General features: G+C 34.6%; 2 protein-coding genes across 2 annotated transcripts; both read left to right on the top strand.

Moving 5' to 3' along the window:
* Nucleotides 1–547: 547 nt before the first annotated feature.
* Nucleotides 548–18,483, top strand: LOC106176171 (uncharacterized). Its single transcript, XM_087018296.1, has 19 exons — nt 548–1,035; nt 1,364–1,666; nt 1,937–2,023; nt 2,242–2,328; nt 3,552–3,626; nt 3,987–4,061; nt 9,315–9,407; nt 9,660–9,773; nt 10,100–10,228; nt 10,789–10,934; nt 11,430–11,488; nt 11,781–11,959; nt 12,261–12,407; nt 13,217–13,342; nt 13,703–13,772; nt 14,366–14,421; nt 14,826–14,913; nt 16,081–16,240; nt 17,861–18,483. The coding sequence occupies exons 1-19, from the start codon at nt 954–956 to the stop codon at nt 18,413–18,415; spliced, it is 2,631 nt and encodes an 876-aa protein (XP_086874422.1). The 5' UTR covers nt 548–953; the 3' UTR covers nt 18,416–18,483.
* Nucleotides 18,484–20,459: 1,976 nt separating this feature from the next.
* On the top strand, nt 20,460–24,998 carry LOC106176176 (uncharacterized). Its single transcript, XM_013558435.2, has 4 exons — nt 20,460–20,644; nt 22,384–22,722; nt 22,897–22,981; nt 23,623–24,998. Exons 2-4 carry the CDS (start codon nt 22,389–22,391, stop codon nt 24,191–24,193), a joined length of 990 nt encoding a protein of 329 aa, XP_013413889.2. The 5' UTR covers nt 20,460–20,644; nt 22,384–22,388; the 3' UTR covers nt 24,194–24,998.
* The last annotated feature ends 190 nt before the right edge of the window (nt 24,999–25,188 follow it).

Raw genomic sequence — 25,188 nt, 5'->3', positions numbered from 1 at the left:
GATGGAAAATGATAATTAAATGCCTTATCAAAATTTGATATTGATATTGAGCAAAATTTAGGATATGGCAGGTCAAATGGCAACTTTGTTTAACTATAATAGATACATGGCCAATGAATCATTGCTTTAACTAAAATAAAATCTATAGCTGATAAATATGTTCATAGTCATAACGCCTCATTTGTCCCTGCGTTCACCAAGGTCATTTTCATCATGGAGGTTTAAGTATAAATTACACATATCAAAGTTTCCAAGTTAGTTACATTGGATCATTGCTGATGATCATAAATTAAATGAGATTGAAAAAGAAAAAGAAAAAAACTGTCATTGATTTTGTCAAAGCAGTATTTTTATACATTGTCAAATTAGAAATTATCACACACTTGATCACACTAAAAAACTCTTTCAAAATAAGGCACAAATAACTGTAATAGGATAAAAATATAATGATTCAAATGAAGAAGAAGACAATATGATGATAACAGCAGATAATTGCTGCTGTGCCACACAAAATCCTTTGATGTCCCAATATCCCTGTACTTGCTGTGTGTCTTACACTGAATTTCTGTTATCAGCTTGTGCAAACACTTCAGGAGAGCAGGTCACAAACACTTTGTGATACTCTTATAGCAGTAGTTACCACACCAATGACTTATCGACCAGTGGGCCGCAAATGAGGCAGACGTGTGTTCTCTAACTCAACAGTTATTTTTAAAACAGCGTGTTTTTTTTACCAGCCACTTGCTGAGGCTAATTGTTGGCAGTTGGTGGTTTGTTCAGTGTTGTTTTCACAGATGTTTATTTCACATTGTTTTACTAAATATTTACCACAACTTTGTATGGGACATGTTGAACCCATAACCAGCCAAAAGGAGGAGTTAACTTTATAATTTTCCAGTGCAGATCACATACAGAGTGGATATTGTAATAATCTGTGCCATTGCGACTTAAAGATGAATGTTTCTCTGAGAATAGCTGCATTTTTTATTTGTGCCATATTTCTTCAAGCTGGAACAGGAGCTGCTAATTCAACTGGTAACTATTCATTATTATATCATATTTATTTATTAACTAATGTAAATCAGTATAAATAGTGGCTGTTCATTTCATTTTTAAATTTTAAAAAATAATTTATTTACTTGCATGTACATGATATACTGGAACTTATCAAGCTGTGATTTTCAAATCTTTGCAAAGCATTCTTTCAATTCCCTTTCTTTATATTTTGATACAAACTCAGTATTTGTTGTCTTTTGATACTTTCTCACTAAGATTCTAAGTCATAAATCAGCCATCAGTTCTCTGATATATATCTTGATACTTATATTAAATGATACAACCCTGAGTACCACTATCACTACAGTTACTACAGTAACTACAACAGCTGAAGCAACTACCACTACAGTTACTACTACAGCAGCAGAAACAACTACCAGTACGATGACACCAACTATTGTGGAGACCACTTCTGAAACAACTACCAGTTCGACTACACCAACTACTGCGGAGACCACTTCTGAAACAACAGAAAGTATTATTAAAACAACAAGCAATCTCACTGCAACAAAACCTCCCACTAATGACAGCAGTACAACATCTTCCAGCCTCTCTTCAGGAGGCGCTTCAACCACTTCTTCCTCCTCTGAGGTGACATCTGAAATCTCTGGTGTGTGAACCTGTGTACAGTATATGGATATAATTTCATTTCAAAATTTTTGAATTGGTATTAGCTGTCGAATTCACTGAACATCTACAATTTAGTGACAGTAACTAACTTTTTGTAGCAGTAATTTTAGTAACTTTCCTGACATCTTAAGGTACTGGTGTAATTATTATATTTCATAGTATTTGAATTTGTACTCCATAGGCTCTTGCATTTCATTCATACTCCCTATTAACTATTAATTAAAACAACTTTGATTTATGTTATCTATAGGAACAAATACAGGTTCTACTTCTAGTGGTGCCCCAACAGATTCATCAACCCTGTCACTGTTAACTAATGCTGCCATGGAGAGCACAGGTAATTATAATTCTGATTTGGTAATATTTTTTGACTCAGTCATTTTTAAAAAACTAAGTTTGGCTAAAGTTAATGACAGAATGACTTTTTTTAACAGATCCAATTAGGATATATTTATCATTATTATTATTATAAATGGGTACTCTGTATGCTCAACATTTCACTCATGCTCCCCATTAACTTTTAATTTAAACAAATTTGATTTCTCCTGTCTGAAGGAACAAATAGAGGTTCAACTCCTAGCAGTACCTCCATGGATCCATCAACCCAGTCAGCATCAACTAATGCTGCCGTGGATACCACAGGTACCCAGTAATTATAATTTTAAAGTAGGATAATTCTTTGAACTATCTGATAAACTTAATTGCTTTGTCAGAAAGATGGCCAATTGAATTTCTTTTTAATTTTTTGACAAACTTGTTTTTAACTTTTTTTATAAAGTGCAGCAGACAGACCACGTCTAAGACTCAACTTCCTCAGCTAATGATTCAATTCATTTGATATGTTTAAGCTTTTTGCCATTTCAAAAAGCTGGTTTTAAATTATTTAGCAAATTAATGTTTCTGGAAATGTAATTTATATTTCCCTATTTCACTTATGCAAAAAATTACCATATATATGTCGCAACACATATATCTGGAAAGTAATATGAAATATGTAAAAGCAAGGTTAATTAAATGATTAATTAAATAATTAAGGAATGCACAAAAACACAAAGAGATAGTCTTATAAAATGAAAATTAAACTTGATAATATGATTGGAAAATAATCAGTTGAAAATTTTTCATCCGTTTGAAGATATCTACTTCTACACTTAACACTGCATGGTTTCTGCTATTTGGAAATATAATTTTACATCACAGATTACAAAAATGGAGTTGATATTATTTTAATTCATTCTGTGTTTATTACACATTTTCTTAAAAAATATATGAATAGGTTAATAGATTAATAAGTGCTTCAAACTCAGCTAAATCTGAAAGCTGTAATTTTAAAATTGATTAATGATACCTTATTCTAAATTAAAAAGTTCAAAATGTGGAACATAAGACTTTTCCTATATAATCAAATAATTATAGCAAATTAAAGCATGTAGATGAAAATATATCACAGAAAGGAGAGATACAAGCACTCTCCATTCTACAGCTAAATGTTAGCTGTTACAGTTTAAATGGTTTGTAATGAGTTTTGATATGATAATCCTTCAGACGTACTTACAGGCAGATTATCATGTCCCATTGTGTCTCACTCACCTCAAGTACATGTACTATGTTTATCCCGAGTAATGTACTCTGGAGGATGGAGTATTATGGAGTATATTGTATCAGAGTTCTTGTTTCAATCTTGAAATTTTTCATTCAAAATTTGAAATATAATGTAATTAGTTAAAAAATATAAACTTTTTAATTAGTAACTGAAAATTATCATGGGAAATAGATTCCTCTATGTCAGATGTTTTAAAATTTCATGCATTAAAACGCAATTTAAAATCATAAATGAAAATAACATTGATTTATTTTATCATTAGGTTCTACTCCCAGTGAGACCTCCATAGGTCCATCAACCCCACCATCATCAGCTACTAATGGTTTGGATAGCACAGGTAAAAGTCTTTGAACTCAATCATTTTGGGAAAACAAATTTTAGCTAATTTTTTCTTTTTATGTGTGTGGGGAGAACTTTTACACTTTAGTGACAGATGCCTTTTTTTTACATGATCTGAAGGTATTATTATGTTTTAAAGTACCAAAATTAATGCTTTATATCTTGCAAGATCTATAGCCAACAATTTTGAAAGGGGTTCTTTTTCTGAAAAAGTAGACATTTTACCATGAAACCTTTGTATATTAAAATTTTTCCAGAGCAGACCTTTTTTCCAGCTATTGGCCTGTCTTGGACGGATAAAACATTTTCCCAAAGCTCCCTTCTAATATTATTAAAACAAGTTTATTTTAAAATATAGGCCCTACTGCTAGTGATACCTCAATAGGTTCAACAACCAAGTCACCATCAACTTCTGTGGCTGCAGAGAGCACAGGTAAATTATAATTACATGTACAGTTATTCTTTCAACTCAGTCATTTTGAAAAAAACAAAGCTTGATTAATACTTTTTACATTTCTTTGTGTTTCTGGGGGTGAACAATTACATTCTGACATGATTTTAATTTTAAAAGGTAAAAGATAGATGAAAACGTATTAGAAAAGAGAGATACAAGGACTCTCCATTCTACAGCTAAATGTTAGCTGTTACAGTTCAAGTGGTTAGTAATGAGTTTTCAAATGATAATCCTTCAGTCATACTTACAGCCAGATTATCATATCCCATTGTGTCCTACTCAGCTCAAGTACATGTACTATGTTTATCCCGAGTAATCTACTCTAGAGGATGGAGTATGATATCTGAGTTCTAGCTTCAATCTTAAAATTTTTCATTCAAAAATTTGAAATATAATGTAGATTGTTGAAATTTTCAAACACCTCCCTCATTCAAGTACTTTTTAAAGATGTATAGTTTTTAAGTTACTAACAAAAATATTCTTTCTGACCTAAATTCCCTTAAATATATAAGTATCAAATATTAAAAACATCTTCATTCAAATATCTTTTTATGCATAACTAAAAAATATTGTTTTGGAGAATGTCATGATTTTTTAATTCAGAATATTATTGATTTACATATCTATTTGTTTATTATCATTTTATTTGAATTTGATACATAATAACAACAACACTTGAAGAGGAATATTGTGACTGAAGCAAGAACTCTTGTCTCTCAAGAATTTGTCATGTTTTGTGAGACCATTTTGAACAGTCCATACTTATTACACTCTGTTTTTAGCTACTGTATTATCACGCTACAATTGGTTACTTTTCTTAAGTAGACATCCAGTGATTGTACTGAATTATCATCTTAATGGGGTTATGCTAAGAGAAATTTAAACCTTTTAAGAAATAAGATAAGTATTTACATACATTAATGGCCACCTCCCTAAAGTTGCCTTACATGTGAGTTCTCAGAATTAGCACTTCAGAGTGATTAAGTTGATAAGTTACATGTACCTAAACAAAATGAAAGTTATGAATAATTTAATTTAATTGGTATTGACAAATGCACCACAAGAAAGAATTAACGAAAATTCAATACATTTATGTCATGGCTAGACCTCTCTTTCTTTGAGTAAAATAATAATAAAAAAACTGAAAATCTCCACAATGTTGAGCTTGTGTATTGTCATAAAACATAAAAAAGACAATGTACATTGCCTCACACAGGACTTTACCCATAAACAACTTTGAGATTCAGATTGTAAGTGATGAAAGAGACCGAAGTCAACCTACATACTGACACAAACAAGTTACCTTAAGTTTGTGGACCTCAGACTTATGTTTGTGATGTATGGAATTATTGATAATAGAGGATGATAATAGAAAGGATGTGTTGGGGTGGGGCACAGATATAAGAATAACCTGCTTCACAATGCTTGACATCTTTGCTTATGTAAAATGTTTGACAGAGAGTATACTACGAGGGAACAGGGATGAAGAATTTGTTTGGTATTGTCTCCTTTTACTTGCCATTCCCATTTGATTGTATTTAATAATTTTTTTAGAAAAGTCTACTAGCAAATTCTGAATCTAAAGGGGTGGGTGGGTGTAACTGTACACTGTGGTCTTAAATTCAGCATTTTATACCTCAGCCATATCATCCAGTCAATAAATCATCAAACCAGACGTGTCAAGAACAAGGAAGTATTTTCCACAGCACACGTACCTCCCCACTTGGGTCAACCAAGACGTGATAAGAAAACTATTGATCTCCATGGTGAAAAAATATAATTACCTTTTTCCTCTGCCTCTTTTTGATTTAATCTTTTTATTGAATCAAGTAGGATGCTGTGTAGTTCTGGAATGTTTGTTATCTGATATCACATGAATGGGACAGCAGGATTTATGACTAATTAATCAGTTGGGAGTGGGGAATGATATATGCTGCCTTGGACATGTGACTAAAAGGGTATTCAGAACATAGGACTAACAGATCCACGGATCAAATATGGCGACCCACTTGAATGCTTGTTGATAATCCTTGCGGGGAATCTATTCAGTGTCTAATCCTAACAGACTAACAGATCCACAGATCAAATATGGCGACCCACTTGAATGCTTGTTGATAATCCTTGCGGGGAATCTATTCAGTGTCTAATCCTAACAGACTAACAGATCCATCGATCAAATATGGCGACCCACTTGAATGCTTGTTGATAATCCTTGCAGGGAATCTATTCAGTGTCTAATCAGGAATTAAGAAACAAGTTTTTTAGTGGGTCACCATATTTGATCAGCAATTCTGTTAGTCTGTTATTCTTAATGCACTCTAAGGCCATATATTCACACCAGTGTGAACTAACTAGTCTGCAGATCAAATATGCCCAGCCCACTTGAATGCTTGTTGCATATTTAATCCACAGACTACTTAGACCCCATTCCCACAGATTTTAGATCGATCTATCCCCGTGGGGAGTCTCACTAGATTACTGTCAGTTTAGCTGGCTTAAATGTCTGTCCCGCCTACTAAAAGCTGTAAAGAGGTAATTAACTGAGTCGGCTGACAGTAATTTAGCGTGAACCCCCAGGGAATTAGGTTGATCTAGTTGGATCAATCTAAATCTCTGGGAATGCGCTGTTAGTCCGCTGTTTTGAACACAGCCGTTTTAAACTTTTAAAAATGCTGATAATTTTGTATACTTTTGCAAACAAAATTTTAATTGGAGACAGAAGGAAGTATCATTTCCTTTTTACACCAAAAATAAAAATTACACTTTCGATTTTTAATAGTCAATTAATATAAATGAACTTGTCATGTTTCAATTAACATTTCAGAAACAGACAAGTTTCTTTTTTTTTACTAAAATGCAAATCAGACTTTGGTTTCTTACAGTAATAAATAAATCCAAAAGTCTCCTATTTATTCATGTGTTTACATGGACATATGTACTGGTACCAGTATTTTGCCTCAGTGTTGCTTACATTTACTTTCTTCATTAAGTCCTAGCTAGGTCATACATGAGCATGTCCATGTAGTAATCTCTATACTGCAAACTTTTAGATTAATTTCTTTAAATTAATGCCCATTTAATTTCAGCAGGTCAATTAATCATGATAACTTTCATGAACACAATTTTTTTATTATGTGGGCAATACTTTGTTGCTTTTTTAAAAATTTTATGGTATCCACCTTCAGATTCTTTGGTACTGAAGGACAAGCAGAATTACAGCTTTTAGAATTTGAAAATATTGTGTTCATAACAGAATAAGAAGAATAAAAACACTTAAAAATTCATGTACTTCTTTTCAAGTTGTATAGCCTATGGGTTAGTGTGCAGAATTGGCAGCCTTGTATCAGACCATTATAGATGAAATGGGTGTGAGCTACACTAGGCAAACAGCACAGAGTCTGGGTTAACTGATAAGGATATTTACACCTATTCAGAACAAAAGGCACATTTCCACATCACCAAAGACTGGTGCACTCATAAAACAAGCCTGGTTCGTAACGGTTTTGAGACAGATTTGTACAGAAAAAATATGCATGAAGCAATTTTTTTCAAAGGAAGTTCTGGCACTACATTTACTTGAATAATGATGCAGATGGATTCATATTTTAAAATAAATATCCTAGCATAAAACTTGTTCAAACCTGATGGACCAGTTGGCCTGCATGTGTAAATGCTCCCTATATCTTGCAAACTGATTTAGGGCAGGAACACCAAGTCTTAGAGCAATGTTCAAATGGTTGGTTTACCATTTATTTGTTGACAGTTCTTGGATGGGAATTTGTAACTTTGTTAATGTGTAGCTTACATTGGTAATCTATTAATTTTTGTCTTGTTTTGGACAGTTTTTTATTCAATATAAAGCTATTTTCTTGAAGTCTGATCTAAACCTTTATCTTATGGATATGCAGTCAACATATATTAATATCTAAGGTGAATCAATTTGAATCAACCACATTAATATTTTAATTAAAATTACCAAAAAGTTTTTAAAAATAACTGATCATTATTGAATTATCCCAACCCCTTGGAGATAAAACATTTTACCATTTAAGGAATCATAAAAAAGAATAAAAATAAAAAGTGGAAAAATAAAATAAATGATGTTGCCTTTCCTTCTCTCACAAAAAGGCTTGGTCAATGTATAAAAATGTATAAAATTAAATAAGCAAAGATTGGGAATTCATATGATATAGTCATCTTGCTCCAAAATGATCTCCTGTTAGATTATTGTAATTTGTATAAATACATAATTTGGAGGCACATTGTCAAAAAGTGTTTCTATATTTTACTGTGTTTTTGGTGATTGAATATATCCAACAATTTTATGTGACCTGCCTTTATTTTCAAGAGCACATTAAGAATGGCATTAATTTAATGGGGAGACTAAATGCTTGCCTTAGGACATTAACTGGTGCAGTGCAAAAAGCTTTTCTGCTTCATTTGGAAATGAAAACATTTTAAATGTGGGTGTTGGTTTACCCTTATTTACTCTTAAGTACTTAAGTATGAAGTTTATTATGTCACGATTTTTTACTTCTTTTAATGTTACATTAAATGAGATCATGGGTCAGTCTGAATAAAAGTCCCTTTAAGTTTGTTTTTTTTTTGATAACTTGAAGCATATACTTATTTGTTTGTGTGTGTATGTTTTTATCAAATTTTGTACAATATATTTTTCAATGTAATTATTTACCAGCTTATTTATTTTTCAAAAATTGCCAGAAGAATTATTCCATAATTCAGGTCTTATGACCTGAGGTTGATCTGCATTAAGACTGTTCTAACCACCACATGTACTGTAACTGTTGCCCTAACAGTGACTGTAAATTTTGGCCATTCATATCTGTACTGCACCATTTTTGAACAGCCCCATTTGATATTTTATATGGCAATATTTATTTATTTATTTATTTATTTATTTATTTATTTATTTATTTATTTATTTATTTATTTAAAAACAATTACTGAAAGAATAATTCAATAAATCAGGTGTTCTCTAGGTTGATCAGCATTGAGACTGTTCCAGTCACCACATGTACTGTACCTGTTGCCCTTACAGCAACTGTAAATTATGGCCATATATATTGGCAGTTTTTGTACTGCTGCATTTGATGTTATCCCTTTTTTAACTGGCAGAACATTGGTCTTTTATTTCAGACCAATTTTTTAGTCTTAATTTCAATTCAGAATTAATCTGTATTACAAGTAGTCAACTTTATCTTCTTCTTTCAGTGGACCCATGCATTGCCAAATGTGTCAATGGCACCTGTGTTGGGGGAGTGTGTGAATGTATACCTGGATTCACAGGTGGAAACTGCTCTTCAGGTACATCTTTATAAATATCAGAGTCATAAGAGACCATGAGAGTATGAAATTAACCCTTTGCTTATATAAATTATAAAAATGCTGTTCATGTTTAAAGCAGTTATTTAGGATTTATTCTTGGAATGGCATTTAAATGATTTATGCTACTGTTGCATGTAATATCATTATGACTGTTATTATCAACATGTTATAGATAATGATAACAGTAATGATAATCACATAAGTGTTAAAGCATATCTTTTGTCTCAACAGATATTGATGAGTGCTCAACCAATCCTTGTGAAAATGGAGGTACTTGCAGAGACAAAGTTAATGGATATGAATGTGAATGTGTCTCAGGGTTAACAGGAAGACACTGTGAATCAGGTTGGTTAACACAAAATATCATAGACACAAAGAAATTTACTTCCCACATATATGCTCATGCTCAGGACCACACACAAATTCATACCCTCCATCTCTCTTTCATAAAGATAATTTATATGTTAAAAACATCCCTGCACAGCATGGATGTTAATGTGTGTAAGTGTATGCACGTGCATGTTTATGTGCTTTTTAGATATTCCGGCACATTCAAAAGCAACTTCCTATAAAGTTAAACAAAGCATGACATATGCCCTCATTCAATAATTATCAGATTGCTGTAGAATTTATTTTCAATTAAACATTTAAACAATTCCTGAACATTGCAGAAATTGATGAATGTAAAAGCAACCCTTGTGAGGATCCATTGGCATATTGTAAAAACACCATTGGAGGCCATGAATGTCTATGTCTGCCTGCTTACTTTAAGGAGAATGATACAGATGTGTGCAAGAAACGTAAGAACATTCTTACAATCAAGATATCATTTTTATAATAATAATAATAATAATTTATTGAGCACTAAAATGTTTCAGTACATTTTACAGGCCCTCTAAACTACTTGTGTTATACATACATGTAATATATATCTAGACCTATTATCATACTTATGTGATATCAGTCTTACAAACGTAAATGCAATTACATGTTTCATAGTTACATTATATACATAATATACGTAATCTACAGTAACCAGTGGAAATATTACAGCAATTTGCAAAACAAAAATAATACCTAAGATAATTTTTAAAAACTTGTTAGGCTTGATACAAAGATATAATTGTTTTCATCAATTCAACCTTGGGACAGTTGCTACTGAGAGTTTCACCTTGTACACCATGTTATAAAGGAGATATTTTAACCTCTTTATTTGTGAAACACTTTGAATAGAAATAATGGTAATTTGAGTTATAACGAGAAATTATCATTATTTTTCATGAATGCACCAAGGGTAATAAAGGATGCACAAAACAGATTCCATGTTCTGCAATGTGTTAACACCAATTTTTCCTTCCAGCAACGCAGCAGTTAAAGGCAGAGTTAAAATTTGAGGAAATAACAGTCGGAAACACACCAGTTAACTCTGCTCTCATTTTTGGAGATCCAAACTCTCCAGATGCTAAATATTACAAAACAGAAGTCATTAAAAATGTCGAGATTCAAGTAAGTAATTTAGGTCATGTCATTTTCTTATTGATAATTATAAAAGAAAAATGCTGTGTGTACAAGTATATATAGAAACTATAATCCTACCAGTATACACAGACTGCACGCTCTTGTTAATATAAAATAACAGATGTGTTTGATTCTGATGGATCCAGAGACAGCCACAATACCCTCACAAAAGGAAAGAAGAGTATTTTTCCCATGCACATACTAGTATGCTCCAGTCTGCACTTATAATTTTAAATATTTTGTCCAAAATAGGGATGCAGGCAATGCCCCCTCCCATACTGTCTTGATCTCTTGGATCTGCCAGTGATATGACATCTGTAGAGAATTAAATATATTCTAGGACATATTATCATGTGATCTCTTTGTGACACTACATTAATGTAATGAATAAAAAAGCATGAGTTCATTTTCAGACACCAACATTAGTATCACTGACAATAAGTCACGACCTGAGCTCATAATTTTATCATCCTAATTTTGCAGCTAAAACAGACATTTGTGGGAAATGACAGTATATCTGCTGTGAAAGTGACAAATTTGAGGTAAGCACCTTCATTATCAACTCTCCCTATCCCCATCTGAGTCCATGAGTTGTCAAAAATTTGGCTCTTTTCAATGTATCATATTTTAGATCTAAGGCATGACGGGATTGAATTGTGAAAAAAAAAATGATTATGTGGAAAGCAAAAGTGCTTTCCTTTGTCTATATTAAGTGTTTGTAGCTTTAAAGTTTTTAATTTTTTTTTTTTAAGTATCTGTCATCAGTGCCTTCTTTTACTATTTGCCTTGATACAGTAAAGAATGAATTATATTGATTTAATAAATGAATTTCAGACAAGGCAGTTTGATTGTGGACTTCATTCTGTACTTTGTCAATCAAACAAGTAATGCCACAGAATTCAGTAAAAAATTGCAAGAGATAATTAAAGATATAACCAATTGTACAGATGGTAATGCATCTTGTACCTTTGGCAATATTACTGGATTTTTGTTGGATTCACTGAAAACAAGAGGTGAGTAACATTATTGTATAATTATATTTTTTAATTAATTAAAATTAACTGTATGCAGCTACATACATGTATGTCAAATGTCCTCTATCTAACGTGAAAGTAATGTCAAACACAATCTGAAACACATAATATGTACATGTATTACACTCCTACGAGGTGATCTGTTTTAAAATTACACTGCTCATAATTAAGTAAAAACTCTTATTGATAATTTGCATGCATGGGGGGGGGGGGGGGATCTTGTCAGCATGTAATAGTGAATAACAACAGTTAAAATGATATTGACTCATTTGAATTTCAGATGTGAATTTTTGCAAAGATTATTTACCATGTGATCTAGAGACAACCACATGCAGTGGAAATATTACAGCTGGCAATTACTTTTGCAACTGTAAGCCTGGATTTGAGAGGTACCCTGGGGAACAAAGGATAATTGGTGCATGTAAAGGTATGTAACCTACCCATGGTTTGCTTTGCTGAATGTACTTTTAATTTGTAGGGGGGGGATTTTTACTGAGATATGATAGCAACTGTGAGGGATTAGAGATAACTGACAAATGAAAGACAACCTACATTCTGTAGAGTATGGCATTTTTCTTTGGACTGTTTGGATAATGCTGCTTTATGATTAATTACAATGATAACTATTATTATTACACTAATAACTATTACTTGATAGGAGTGAAAGTCAAATTTGCCTGATCTGCCTGACCCAAGTTTTCTGTTATTGGGGACTTATTTGAATGTTATATATGTTAATTCTCTCTTTTTAATTAAAATAGAACAAAATTATAAAGAATGAAAGAGCTACACTGAATTCCGAAATTCTAAAATATCAGTCACTTTTAGGGAGTAGCAAATACTATTGTCAAATAAAAGCCTTTTAACGCTTTGTAGGGGCGGATCCAAGATTATTTGAAGGGGGGGTCCACAGATGCGAAGCCTCCCCCCCATCTGTGCCATTTGGTATGGTTTAGTGCTATAAATCAGCTAGTCAATATATTCTAATTCCAAGAGGGGAATATTAGTCTGATTTTTTCAGAAACCATCTTTGTTCAGAAACCAAAAGGGGGGGGGGGGGGGGGGGCTCAAGATCCCCCTGCCCCCCCCCCCTCAAAATCCGCCACTGCTTTGCAATATGGTTGATTTTGATGTACTTTATTGACTATGTTAAAGGAAAACATATCTTCAGTGTCAAAGAAACCATTCATTTAAATTAATACTGTTGTTGTCTTTCATTTTTTTCTAATTTCACAGACATAGATGAGTGCAAAACAGAAAAACACACATGTGGAAAACTCAAATGTATCAACACCGCAGGCAGCTACCAGTGTGAGTGTAAATATGGCGAAAACAGAGATCCAGATTCTGGCAATTGTAAAGGTAAGGATAACCATGCCTAACTGATAGTTAAATACATAAAACAATTAATATAAGGATTATTTGAAAGGGGGGAAGGGGGGGGGGGGCAGGATCCCCCTGAACCCCCCCCCCCCCCCAAAAAAAAAAAAAAAGATCCACCACACTATAGCCATATGTGTATGTTGTCCTAATATTTAGGGGTATGGGAAGACATATCAGTGAATTTGCACACAACACTTTTAGTAGTAAGGGTCTGGCATGAAATGAGGCTTTTGTTTTTAATTCGTGTATTTGTTTGTCTTTCTTTATACATTATTGTGCATGTTATAAAATATCATTGTATACTGGATATTAAATACAATGTGTGACATTATGTTTCAGATGTTTGCAGCGGGGTTACGTGTAATGACAAGGGAACCTGTGTGCGTGATAAAAGTACTTTCTTCTGCAGGTACAGATTGTGTTCAGTGCTCTCACTGTCTCAACTAACACACTCAATTTGCACATCCAAACACAATGTCCAACCTCTACTTCATAGCTGTCCAAACTAACACCTTAAAACATGCGCTTGTTTTAAAAAGTATCAGTTTTATTTTGTAATGCTTTGTGACAAAGATGTAAATATTCACTGTATATTTAAGATTCAATTTACAATAGTCTGTCTCTAGATATAGACCCTATATGAAGGAATGAAAGTGCTACAAACCAAATTTTAGTTTTTTCTCATCTTTAAACATATTTGCATTTGCCACATTAAATTCATCATTATAAACATCATATACAAATGTATGAACATTCCAATAATGCATTCCTCTGCTTACTGTCACTAGACCTGTAACCAACAATTTAATTTTTTTTATTTAGTTATTTATTATCAAAAAATTTTTTTGAAAAAGTGGAGCTTTTATCGGGAAACCTATTTTTTTTTTTTTTAATAAAAACATAGGTTTCGTGCTAAAAAATCAATTTAAAAATGACATGGAGCCTTGATCAAAATTTGATATAAAGTGGACCATTATTATTTATGTACACATTCTATTTCAGGTGTCAGCATGGCTACACAGGGAGGGAATGTAAGGCTACAGACAGCCAGGCACAGAGTGAGTATGAACTGGATTCTTTTATGAAATTTTCACACAGTCCAAGGCTATGTTCTGGTAATAATTTACTGGTTGGTTTTGCTGATAGTCTCACACAGCTGATAGTCTCTTTACGGGAACATCTAAAAGATTTGTCAAAATTGTTAAACACTACACACTGCCTATTGTTACCTTCAATGTACTATGATATTTAGTTAACATATTCAACTGCAGGCAGTATTCTCTTATATGTATGGCATTTCATTTCAAAGGACATTTGATTCTCAGCATTCAGTGAATATTTTCTACATTATACTAACGTAAATAATAGGTATATCATTCACATTTGTCATCACTGAAATTGTCAATCGCATTTGTCACTAGAATTACACAAAAAATTAAAGAATCCATCTGTTTGTTTCCAGCTCAAGCTATCACCCTGTATGCTGTGGCTGGTGGAGTTGGAGGCCTGGCCCTCATCTTCCTGATAGGCATGATTACTGCCTGCGTGGGGTGAGCATTTCTACCCTTATGTACCATGTCATATCTTTTTTAAATTTATCTTTTTTAACAAGGATCCAGCGAGAGCTAAGTCACCACATATAAATTTACTACTAGGAGCTTGGCTTGGCTTGGCTTGGCTGTGGGCCTTGTTTTAATCCCGATTCGATTGTTTAACAGAATTTCTTGTGTTTCAACATCATGTCATATGATATCATACACAAGCATTCGCTGTGATCTCATGCACCACATATAATAATAATAATAATAATAATATTTATTTCTTAAAACCGCACTACACTAGCGTCTCAGTGCTGTTTACAGGTAAAATTATTAGGATTACAACTTATTATATATATAATAAAAGCTAAGATAAAAAAAAAAAAAAAAAAAAAAACAATTAAAATAATTAAAACTGGTTAAAATAGTAATGGTCTGAACAATAAAACTTTTTTTCTGATAAAATGAGAAGATATTAATTAAAATACTGTGCAAATAAGAATGTTTTTAAATCTTTTTTAAAAACCTCAACACTGTCAATAGTCCGAATGTGTGAGGGTAATTGATTCCATAAAATTGGTGCTGAAATTGAAAATGCCCTGTGGCCGTAGGTTTTGGTTGTTTTTTTATTATCATTTCTGATAAAACAAGGAGTGGAGGTGGATCTGGTAGACCTGGTGAGACTGGGTGTACTTGGATGTAGCATCGAATTAAAATATGAGGGGCATTCACCTCTAGTGAATTTAAAAACAAACAACAGTAATTTAAAAACAATTCTCTGTCATATACTTCAAGAAACTTGTCTATGAGTTGCAATGAAACGGAAAAACCTTAACAGATTAATTAGGATAACTTGGTCTTTTTGAAGAAGATAAGAACGTTTTAAAAAGGCACTTGTAACGATATTGAATGTCTCACTTGACTCTCTAAAAATCTCTCAACGCAGTAGTAGAGGATGAAAACCTCTGCTAGAGAGACTCCCTGCATCTTCCCAGCACACTTTAAAGTCCAAGTGTCTGTTTCACACAAAGTCTTTAGAAGGGAAATTAATCTAAACTTGTCGAACAAAATCTAAATCTAGTAACGTTAAGGATAAATCCATTGTAATCGACTACAATAGGTGTATGCTGGCGTTAAATATTAGCCATTTTACTTCTACAAATACTTTTTTATCAATAGGTCTGCCCGTAAAAAGTCCTCTTCCCCAGACTACGCCAAGACGCCTTTCCTGTATAATAACAGTTTCTATGGAAACAACACAGACGTCAGCATCCCCAGACCCAAATTTGGAGCGGAGATGATCGAGAATGGAGGAATTGTGGACGACAAATCCCAAGAGGTACTAGCAGTTGGGCACTTGTTTGAAATCGCATTTCTGAGAACTTTCTACATCTGTCTATCTATCTATCTGTCTGTCTATCTGTCTGTCTGTCTGCCTGTCTGTCTGTCAGGGGCCAGATGACGGAAATGTGTCCTTAAAAAATTCTCACAGGAGATGATGATCTATTGTAATTGAGCGTGTTTTAACAGCGGCATACGTCAAATAGTAAAGATTGGCATTAAAAGCAGCACTTGGCGACAGAGAAATCTTTGACAACGTCATGGAAAGCAAGGCCAAATTTAACAGGTGCCACTATGAATTTGGTCTGTTACTTTTACAGCTTCGGCAGTTATCAAAATCAATAATTACGTGCAATCCGCAATCCAATCTATCATCTCAGCAAAGTAGAACTTGCACTGACACATACTCACTATCATTTATGATTAACTTGTTTCTAGTGTCTACCTTTTTAAATATTTATTGTGTTTTGCAATGGAACAGTTTAACTGGTTGATTTAGTTTAAAAAAAAAAGACTTTGCATCGAGGGCAGGACTCCTTTTAGGTAATCGTCTTATTTAAAAGCAAGGGTCTGAGATTATCTTAATAACCCAAAAGTTGTCAGTCCCTTTAAGATTTCTCACTCACCACACTAATGCCCACTATTTTTTCTATTCAAAAAATAGGTGCTAAAATAAATTTTGAATTCCTAAAAATTAGGGTTGGTCTCACTCTTCAACCAAGACATCAGTTTTATCTCGCCTAATGACTTATTTATTTCGTCTTGAATGAAAACACATTTAATTTAGCAGAATGCAAGTTAGAATTAATCCCGGAAAATGAATTATTAGATGTAGGGAAAAACCAAAAATTGTCACTGATTATACACTTAATTTCCTTTTTGAATTGTTCGGGGAGGGTTTTGAAGTTTTCATCCTTTTTAACACATATTCTGAAATATGTATCAATTCTTAGAATATCTACTTACTTCTGATGGAATTAAAAGGGAAGTAATTTCCATTTATACAATCTAAACAATACGCCAAAAGCAATTTAGATGATGAGGTAAATGAGTACGTGACCAGAAAGTGTACAGAAATAAACGCATAATCCCCCGGTTAGAGACATACAGGTGATGATACGGGTGATGTATTGTTATCTCCATTAGCGACGCTAACAAGATGCATCTGGCATCCAAAAGTTTGTGGTCCCCGGGGAGATGGAGCTGTCACAGTTCCACCTAACATTTCAATCCGTCTAGTTTGTAGTTGCACGTGTATTATAATATTAAGGCAAGGAGAGCGGTTTTCAGAACAATGTCTTTTAAAGATGATACATGGTGGTGAGCGAATTATATTAGGCCTACCACTGCTGGTCTGTGTATGAATTGATTTGGAACAAAGTCTATAAAATTTACGAAATTCTTTTAGCAAAATGAATGGATGGCAGATAAATTGTTGATTTATTAATTTTGTACTTGACCGGATATATTGTTTTTGGGTGCTAAGACCCTACTTTTGAATTTCTTTACCTTTGGTGTGTGTAAAGCTTCGTATTCACATTTTTCAGGAGCAAAAAAATTCTTAATCTTTCGATAACCTAAACCCGAATTATCTTTGCTTTAACTTTTTTAACTACAGTATGAAGAACTTGATGACCATAAACCCCAACCAACTGGTGAAAACCGCGGCGACAAATCTGATGATAGGGAGCAGCAAGAAAGGGCACGTGGCAGGGATGGGCCCGCTGAAAGCTCGGGGCATCGTGACAGTCGTAGTATATTTGATCAAGACTGGCGGGACGCCGTAGACGACAGGAACGGACAAGGGTACGGTAAAGGCGAGAGAAACGACGGTTATGGAAAGGAACCCTACGAGAGATATCCTGGAGATGGGAGACCCGCGCGTGGTGGACCCAGTGAGCGGGGTGATAGATATTCTAGGGATGATAGGGCCCCAAGAGATACCGGCTACGACGTGCCGAGAGGATATGGTAGAGATGGCGGGGAGCGAATTAGGGGCTACGGTTACGGGGACGCCCATCCTCCTCGTAACGACCGGCAGTTTTCTGTTCCTCGAGATCCCCGTGACCTTGACCCCCGACATGACCCTTACCACAACCCTCGCTCCAAGACCCCCTACGTCAACCCCGCATATAACCCGGACTCCACGGAGTGGCCCGACAAGTATTTCTAGTTAAGCTGGTTTGTTAGATAATGTTTGACGATAAGAATGCGAGAACTTAGAATGTAGAAAGTCGGATTGTTAGGGGTTTATTTTATTTTATTTATTTATTTTTTTTTTTTTTTTGCAGGAGCACGCACTATCGAGAGTTTTTGCACTGTTCTGCAAAGAACATTTAACAGAAAATTAGTCTGATTCTTTTAAAGTAAAATTCTGGTCTATCTCGGCCAAGAATTAATTACGAGTAGTCCAGTTAAATGGAATTACGCCTGTTTTATAAAAAGAGAGAGTAGGCCTATTTATATTTTAAACTATTAGTAATTGAATGCTTTCATAGCACTGCGCATTATTCCCAAATTGAAGTACGCCATTGTCAAAAAGGCTATACATTCTTCATATAAAAATGTTGGCCTAACATGTCACACCTTTTCATAATCAGACGTTTTTGAATGTTATAAGCCATGATATCCGGACTTTTATTTAAACCACACTCAAGACATTTGTTAGTGAATAATCTATAATTAAAAAGACTATAATAAATATGAAAATACCATATTTGTTGAAAGTGTGATACGTCAGGACTATAGGCAGGAGCTCGGAGGATTCGAAAAAACCGTCCTTTCGGTTGGAAAAGATCCACTCTGAATTCAAATTTGATCTAAAAAAGTGTATGGAATTTCTCAGGCTGGGTCACTGATGGGTGTCATGGGTCCACTTTGGTTAAAAAAAATAACCTCTCCTCCTTGACATCACTGGCTACAGGCCTGTGTCATAACTTATATTTCAACAAAACGATTGAATGTGAGTCAAGACAAGTGTATATATTAAGAGTGTTTTGTGAATCATTTAGCCTTTTAGTATGTTCATATCCCAGAAGTTGCTCCGCTTTAATGATGTATTTTATGCATAAGATGACGTAATTTATACATATGATGACGTATTATACCCATATACAGGTTGAGGATAGGCCTACATGGAATCCTTATATGAATTAATTTATGAACTAATTGATTAAGAAATTTTATTCGTTTAAGAATTAGATGGGTTGAATTAGTAAATTAACCGTCGTTATTATTTGAAGGATTGAAGATGGAATTCTTTTACAGAATATAATAAACAAATTGAAATTGATAATTTATTTGCGACTTCAGGTATATTAACGAAATTTTGAAATGGTGAGCTTACTTTTGCAATTTTTTTTGAAGTGTGTTTGTGTGCTGCCTCCATTGCCAATTCAGTATTAAATCTCTTTGTATATCACATTGAGCGGAGGCGATATTTACAATTTTTTGCCAATTATTTGATTATTTCTCTGAGCACAATGTGAACAGAGACAGGTCGCATTTCTGTGAAATTGACAATGTTATATAAACACAATGCAGTGCTTGTATTATTAAACATATTGAAAGCAATACTTGTTTTTTTATGTGTCTTCCTTATCAGATGTATCAGTTTGTCTCCTTCGCCCCGGAGTATACGAAAAGGAATCATTGTCTTACTAGTATGTCGTACTAAGGGGGGGGGGGGGGGGGGGGGGGAGGGCGGAGTCGGCCACCTAGAGTTTGAATTCGCTGCTCCCGTGTGCCCCATACAAATGCAACCTTTCTACTCGAACCTGGAAACGGTTTCACGAAAGAATAGCGAGAGCTTGTTCATAAATCTGAAAGGAGAAACGTTGGTTTATTTTGGTCAAGGAGTTAAAACAGTGGCACAGGATATAACTGCGATAGTCCAACATATTACGATCAATTTGCAGAAAATATGCAATGATTTATGTTTAGACCAGAAATTGTGTTATTTCAGTGGAGAACTACTGATTTATCTTGGGTTTAAACATGCTTTCCCTCTCTACCTCAAACTTAGGACCAACTATCGGCTTTCGTCCCTTTGTGAAGCAGGCGGCCTCGTCAGATCTAATTACAAGTTGTCAGTAATTATTAACATATTATCGATGTTATCTGTGACGCGCCGGACGACATCGTATTAAAGATGGTGCAGTTCAGCAGTTCCACTTCACTGTCACTAGCGTTCGACGTTACTAAAGGCACGGTGGACAAGCACTTTTTGCTTTTCTAGTCTACGGACTTAAAGGCATTGAAAAAGCGTTGTGGAACAACCGGCATATCGATGAACGGAATCTCGGCCCAGTTTATTTCCCAACTAGTGAGGATCTCCATGAAGTTGCACTCTGGATTTTCAGTTTCTTCAGCGGCAGGCCGAGTACCTGTCTAGGTCCAACAGGTGAGTAGGACATTGGCCTAAGTATTTGGTAGAATGTTTTTAAAAAGTTTATTGTAGTAATTAACCAATAGTGTATACCAAAGCAGTTCATTATGCCGTTACTAGTACGTGTTTTTCAGGCTGAGAATCCTTTTGTGCTGAAATCCATCATTTTTTCCCAAACACATTTGAGTTATTTAAATTAATAAACCCCAATGCTGTCGTATGCTGTATATTGGGACAAGTAAGCAGATAAGATTTCTGTCTAGAACTTCCTTTTTGATTGTGGACACGCGAGACAGAAATGGACCCCGCAGGTTTCAAAAAATAAAAATGAAAAAATCGCATTCAGCACAATGGTACCTTCAAAGTAGGGGTTAATATTATAATCATAGTGTGATTAAAGATAAATTGGACTGTTTTTGTTGTGTGTGTGTGTGTGTATGTGTGTGTGAGTGTGTGTGTCAAAAGGAAGAGGAAATTAAAGGTTAGGGAGAACAGTGCCGAGTGGGCCCTACCAAAATGAAAATCTATTATAAAAGGTTTTTAAACTGGCGGGGAATCTGAAAATTGCAGTGGTCCTAATGGGAGACGTATTTAAACGCCGTGTGTGTTTGTTTACATTTTTTTTCTGAAAATATTTCACCACAGAAAGAGTCAATACATTGCGTATAGGATACAACCATTAAGTAGTCAGTCTGCCCTCAGATAAGATCACGTATTAACATCAATTCGTATTTTACAGAACCCAATGAAGCATGTATTTCGTAAAAATAATAAGAAAAAATAAAATAACACCCAAAAAAATTGTAATCCCATTGCTGTCAAAGATGTAGACACTGCACTTAACATACTACATAGTTGGTAGGACTACGTTTCTAAAACACGACTGCACGGCGTACAGGGGCAGGGACTCTATATTAGAGTCCAACTGAATGATGTAATTAATTCCGTACTATAATTCTCGTCACAGTAAAGAAGTGTGTCCTGAATTAGCCAGAAAGATATCTGTGAATATCTAGAGAAAAATCAATCTGTGACCTTGGTGTAAATATCAGAATACATATCTCCTACTTGCCCGCGGACAGGAAGCTGGGAGGAGGGGTATAACTGTTGCTGGGGTAATTCATACATTCGCATAATTCACGCCGTGTCTAATTAAGGCTCATCTTTAATCTAACTTGTCAGAGATAAAATTAATGTTTCGTGTCACACACCAAGGCTCCAGGCAACGATATTTAGTATTGATATTTAGTAGGATAGGATAGGATATAAAAGAGGACAGGATTCGGTCAATATTATCGTTGTTACCATTAAATTGCACTTTCCCTTTAAAAAAACTTAAGTACCATTGTGATAGATGAGAAAACCAAGCTTCAGCGAGAAGACGTTCCACTTGTCACGAGATAATGGTCAGGGTTTGATCTATAGTGACATCACACATTTCATCATCACGATAACTTATAGCGATTTAGTGAACGAATACGCAGTTTTTTCTCATGTCAGAATTGTTTTGCGCGAAGAGAGAACCTATTCTTTATTACCAGCTACATGTATTTTTTCTCGTAAATGATCAACAAAAGCGCTCTCTGCCAAATTTTTTTTTTTTTTTTTTTTTTTTTTTTTTTTTTTTTTTGCGTTTTTGCGTACAAAATGATTGAACAATTAGAAAATCAATATCCTTTTGTATCATCATTAAACCGTTTTTGTCTCAGTTTTTAACTTTGATGCCCTTTATCTAATAATACAAACATTTTCAGCCAGAATGAAAGAACCGTGCATCCCTATGACGGTATTGCCTGCATCGTTGCTCCAGTGGGCCATCGTCCTGTCTGGGGTCTGTCTCAGCTCCAGTGACGTCATCATGACGCCAGCAGAAAATCAGCTATGGAGTACGTCACAAATTAACATAGGAGGACAAGATGTACCGATAACAAAATCTCCACATTCATGGTCACCGCCTGATCGATTACCAAAGCTACAAATGTCGTATTGGGAGGAATCGGAAATTGAAGTCGATGACAATGAAACATCTGTTACTAACATGCCAAAGACAGCAGAAGTATACCAGTATGAAGGAAACTCACATCTTTCAGTAGGTAGGCGCGCTTGTAGAATAATGAAATGTTTTTTATCGTTACTATTTTTATTAATTATCTAGTATTTTCCCATTAAAATTCTAAGATTTTTTTTAGCCCAACTTCAAAATCACGTTGACATTAATTACTCAGAAAAAAAAAATGATTGGCTGAATAACTTTTATTGCACGGTAGGGGCCGCTGCAGCAATTGCCGTGGGCGTGTCTTTCCCAGTGGGCGTGGTTCTTGGTGTCCTGGTCACAATCGTCTGCTGTAAATGGTAAGTGGTCTGTCAAGTATATTAAATACATATAACTGAGAGCATACGGAAAATAATATCCATTGTGCGTATGTAGTTGCATGTTGGGATGTTTGTTTTTAGAAAAGTTGCAAAATTCGTTTAAGCTTAGCATTAAGGCATAGATGACAAACTACAGGAGCGAAATCACGTCTTAGGGTGCATTCCCATAGATTTTAGTTCGATCTATCCCCGTGGGGAGTCTCACTAGATTACTGTCAGATAATCCGGCTTAAATGTCCGGCCCGCCTACTACAAGCTGTAAGGGGGTAATTAACTTTCGTGCCCGCTCGGCTGACAGCTATTTAGCGTGAACCCCCAGGGAGTTAGGTCGATCTAGTTGGATCGATCTAATCTCTAGGAATGGGGTCTAAGATACAAGTCATTTATTCATTCATTTCAAACAGTGTATCCAAAATGGTGTGTTCATTTAAGAACAGTGTCTCCAAAATTCATTTCCAAATACCACCATTATTATCCTTTCTAACTTTGGCTTTCGTGAAAAAAAAAAGATGTAGGCCCTTGTCATTTTTTGTTATGGCATAAAAAGTCATACAATGACTGAATAAGACCCCTTTTTCAATAAAAAAAGCTCCTCCTTAAAATAGCATTTCATGTTTCAGCAAAAAGAGGGCGACACCTTCCACCCCCTGTAGACACATGAAACGTCGGTCAACTTACGCAAGGACTGAAATACGCGGAATCCCACACATGTTGGCGAGCACCAGCTCTTTAAGTCCTTCTCATCTGAGCCTCAGCAGCACTGTCAAGCAGGAAGGGGATGTTTGCGGGCACCACGAATGTAGCCCTACGCGCTGCAAGTACAGCTCGACTCTGAATCCAAAAGTGGCAAAATGCAAGCAAAACGAAACTACGGATATAAATGTTGAAGTTGGGCGTGCCTCTAGTGACCCGGATTATCATCCTTATCTAGATCTTATTGGATCGGAGGTTGAAAAGAACACGATATTTTATGCTTACACCAACGTCGCTGAAACTGAACGTGCGTGCGCCCACGTGCACGAATGTGACGAGGACGAATACGACACATGCGCGTATGAGATAATAGAGCCCAGCTCATTACAGTGTGAATGCACGGATCGTAATGAAGACTATAATGGAGCTCACCAGATGGCGCCACGCGAGACAGAAGGCATATTTAAGACAAAGATTCACTTTGAACTTTCCTGTTGATTCATAACCACTCAGTTACGAAAAATATCAAACCGTTTCCTTTTCATACCTTACACATTATCCAGATAAGAAAACGCTCGATAATTAATTTAAATAATTAATTAATTTTGATGAGATTGGGACAACAGGATTTCTTCAACGTTGCTATATAAAAAAATGCGCTTTCATTTGAAATTAGAATAGAACTGCAATCCTGAGGGAAGTAAAGACTAAGCCTCAATGGGACATATTCATTACAAGGAATGGCTTTTTATACGAAAGTTTGGATTTGCTTTATGTGAAAACTTGACAACTTTTAGCATCACGAATCTTGATGGATATCACTGTCTTTTATCAACGAACACAAAAATTACAAATGAATCAATCAATTCATCAATTAATCAGTTCCATAGGGTAACAAAACAGGAACGCTGTCAACTGCCCGGATATATAAATGACCAAACTGATAGTTACGGTCGCACTGAAGCTGTCTAAAAATAATGAACGGCCATTTTAACAATGAGAGTGTGCAATATGTTTTGGTGCAATATCATATGATGCTTAACAACACAGTCATCGCCATATGCATTTGACACTATATAACTGTTATTGTGGCCATTCAGAAAATAAGACTAGCAGAGGGCTTCAGTCCCACGGGAATTGATTCTAACACCAAGAAATGCTAATTTGTAAAAATTTAAAAAGAGAAATAAAAATTAAAAAAAAAAAGAATCCACTTTAACTGGCTTTTAAACTAGAGCTGTGTTTTAGTTCTATGAACCTTTCTTGCAGTATGAGGATAATAAATCGCGTTTTCCCTTTGATAGAAATAAAAAATATAAGATAAAACTAAAATGTTTATTTATTTATTTAACAAACAGATCTATGAAATATACAATATCGAGAATCAATTACCCTGGGAAAGCGGAGTTGATTAAAAAAGCTTTTAAAAGTATTGAAAATTAAATAATTAAAAAAAAATAAAATAAAATAAAGACGAATGAATTTCTTTAAGA

The sequence above is a fragment of the Lingula anatina genome, chromosome 7, assembly GCF_051362555.1.
Source record: "Lingula anatina isolate TDL-2025a chromosome 7, LinAna3.0, whole genome shotgun sequence".
Taxonomy (NCBI): Eukaryota; Metazoa; Brachiopoda; class Lingulata; order Lingulida; family Lingulidae; genus Lingula; species Lingula anatina.
Note: the sequence above shows the minus strand (reverse complement) of the source record. Positions and strands in the feature narration are given on the sequence as shown.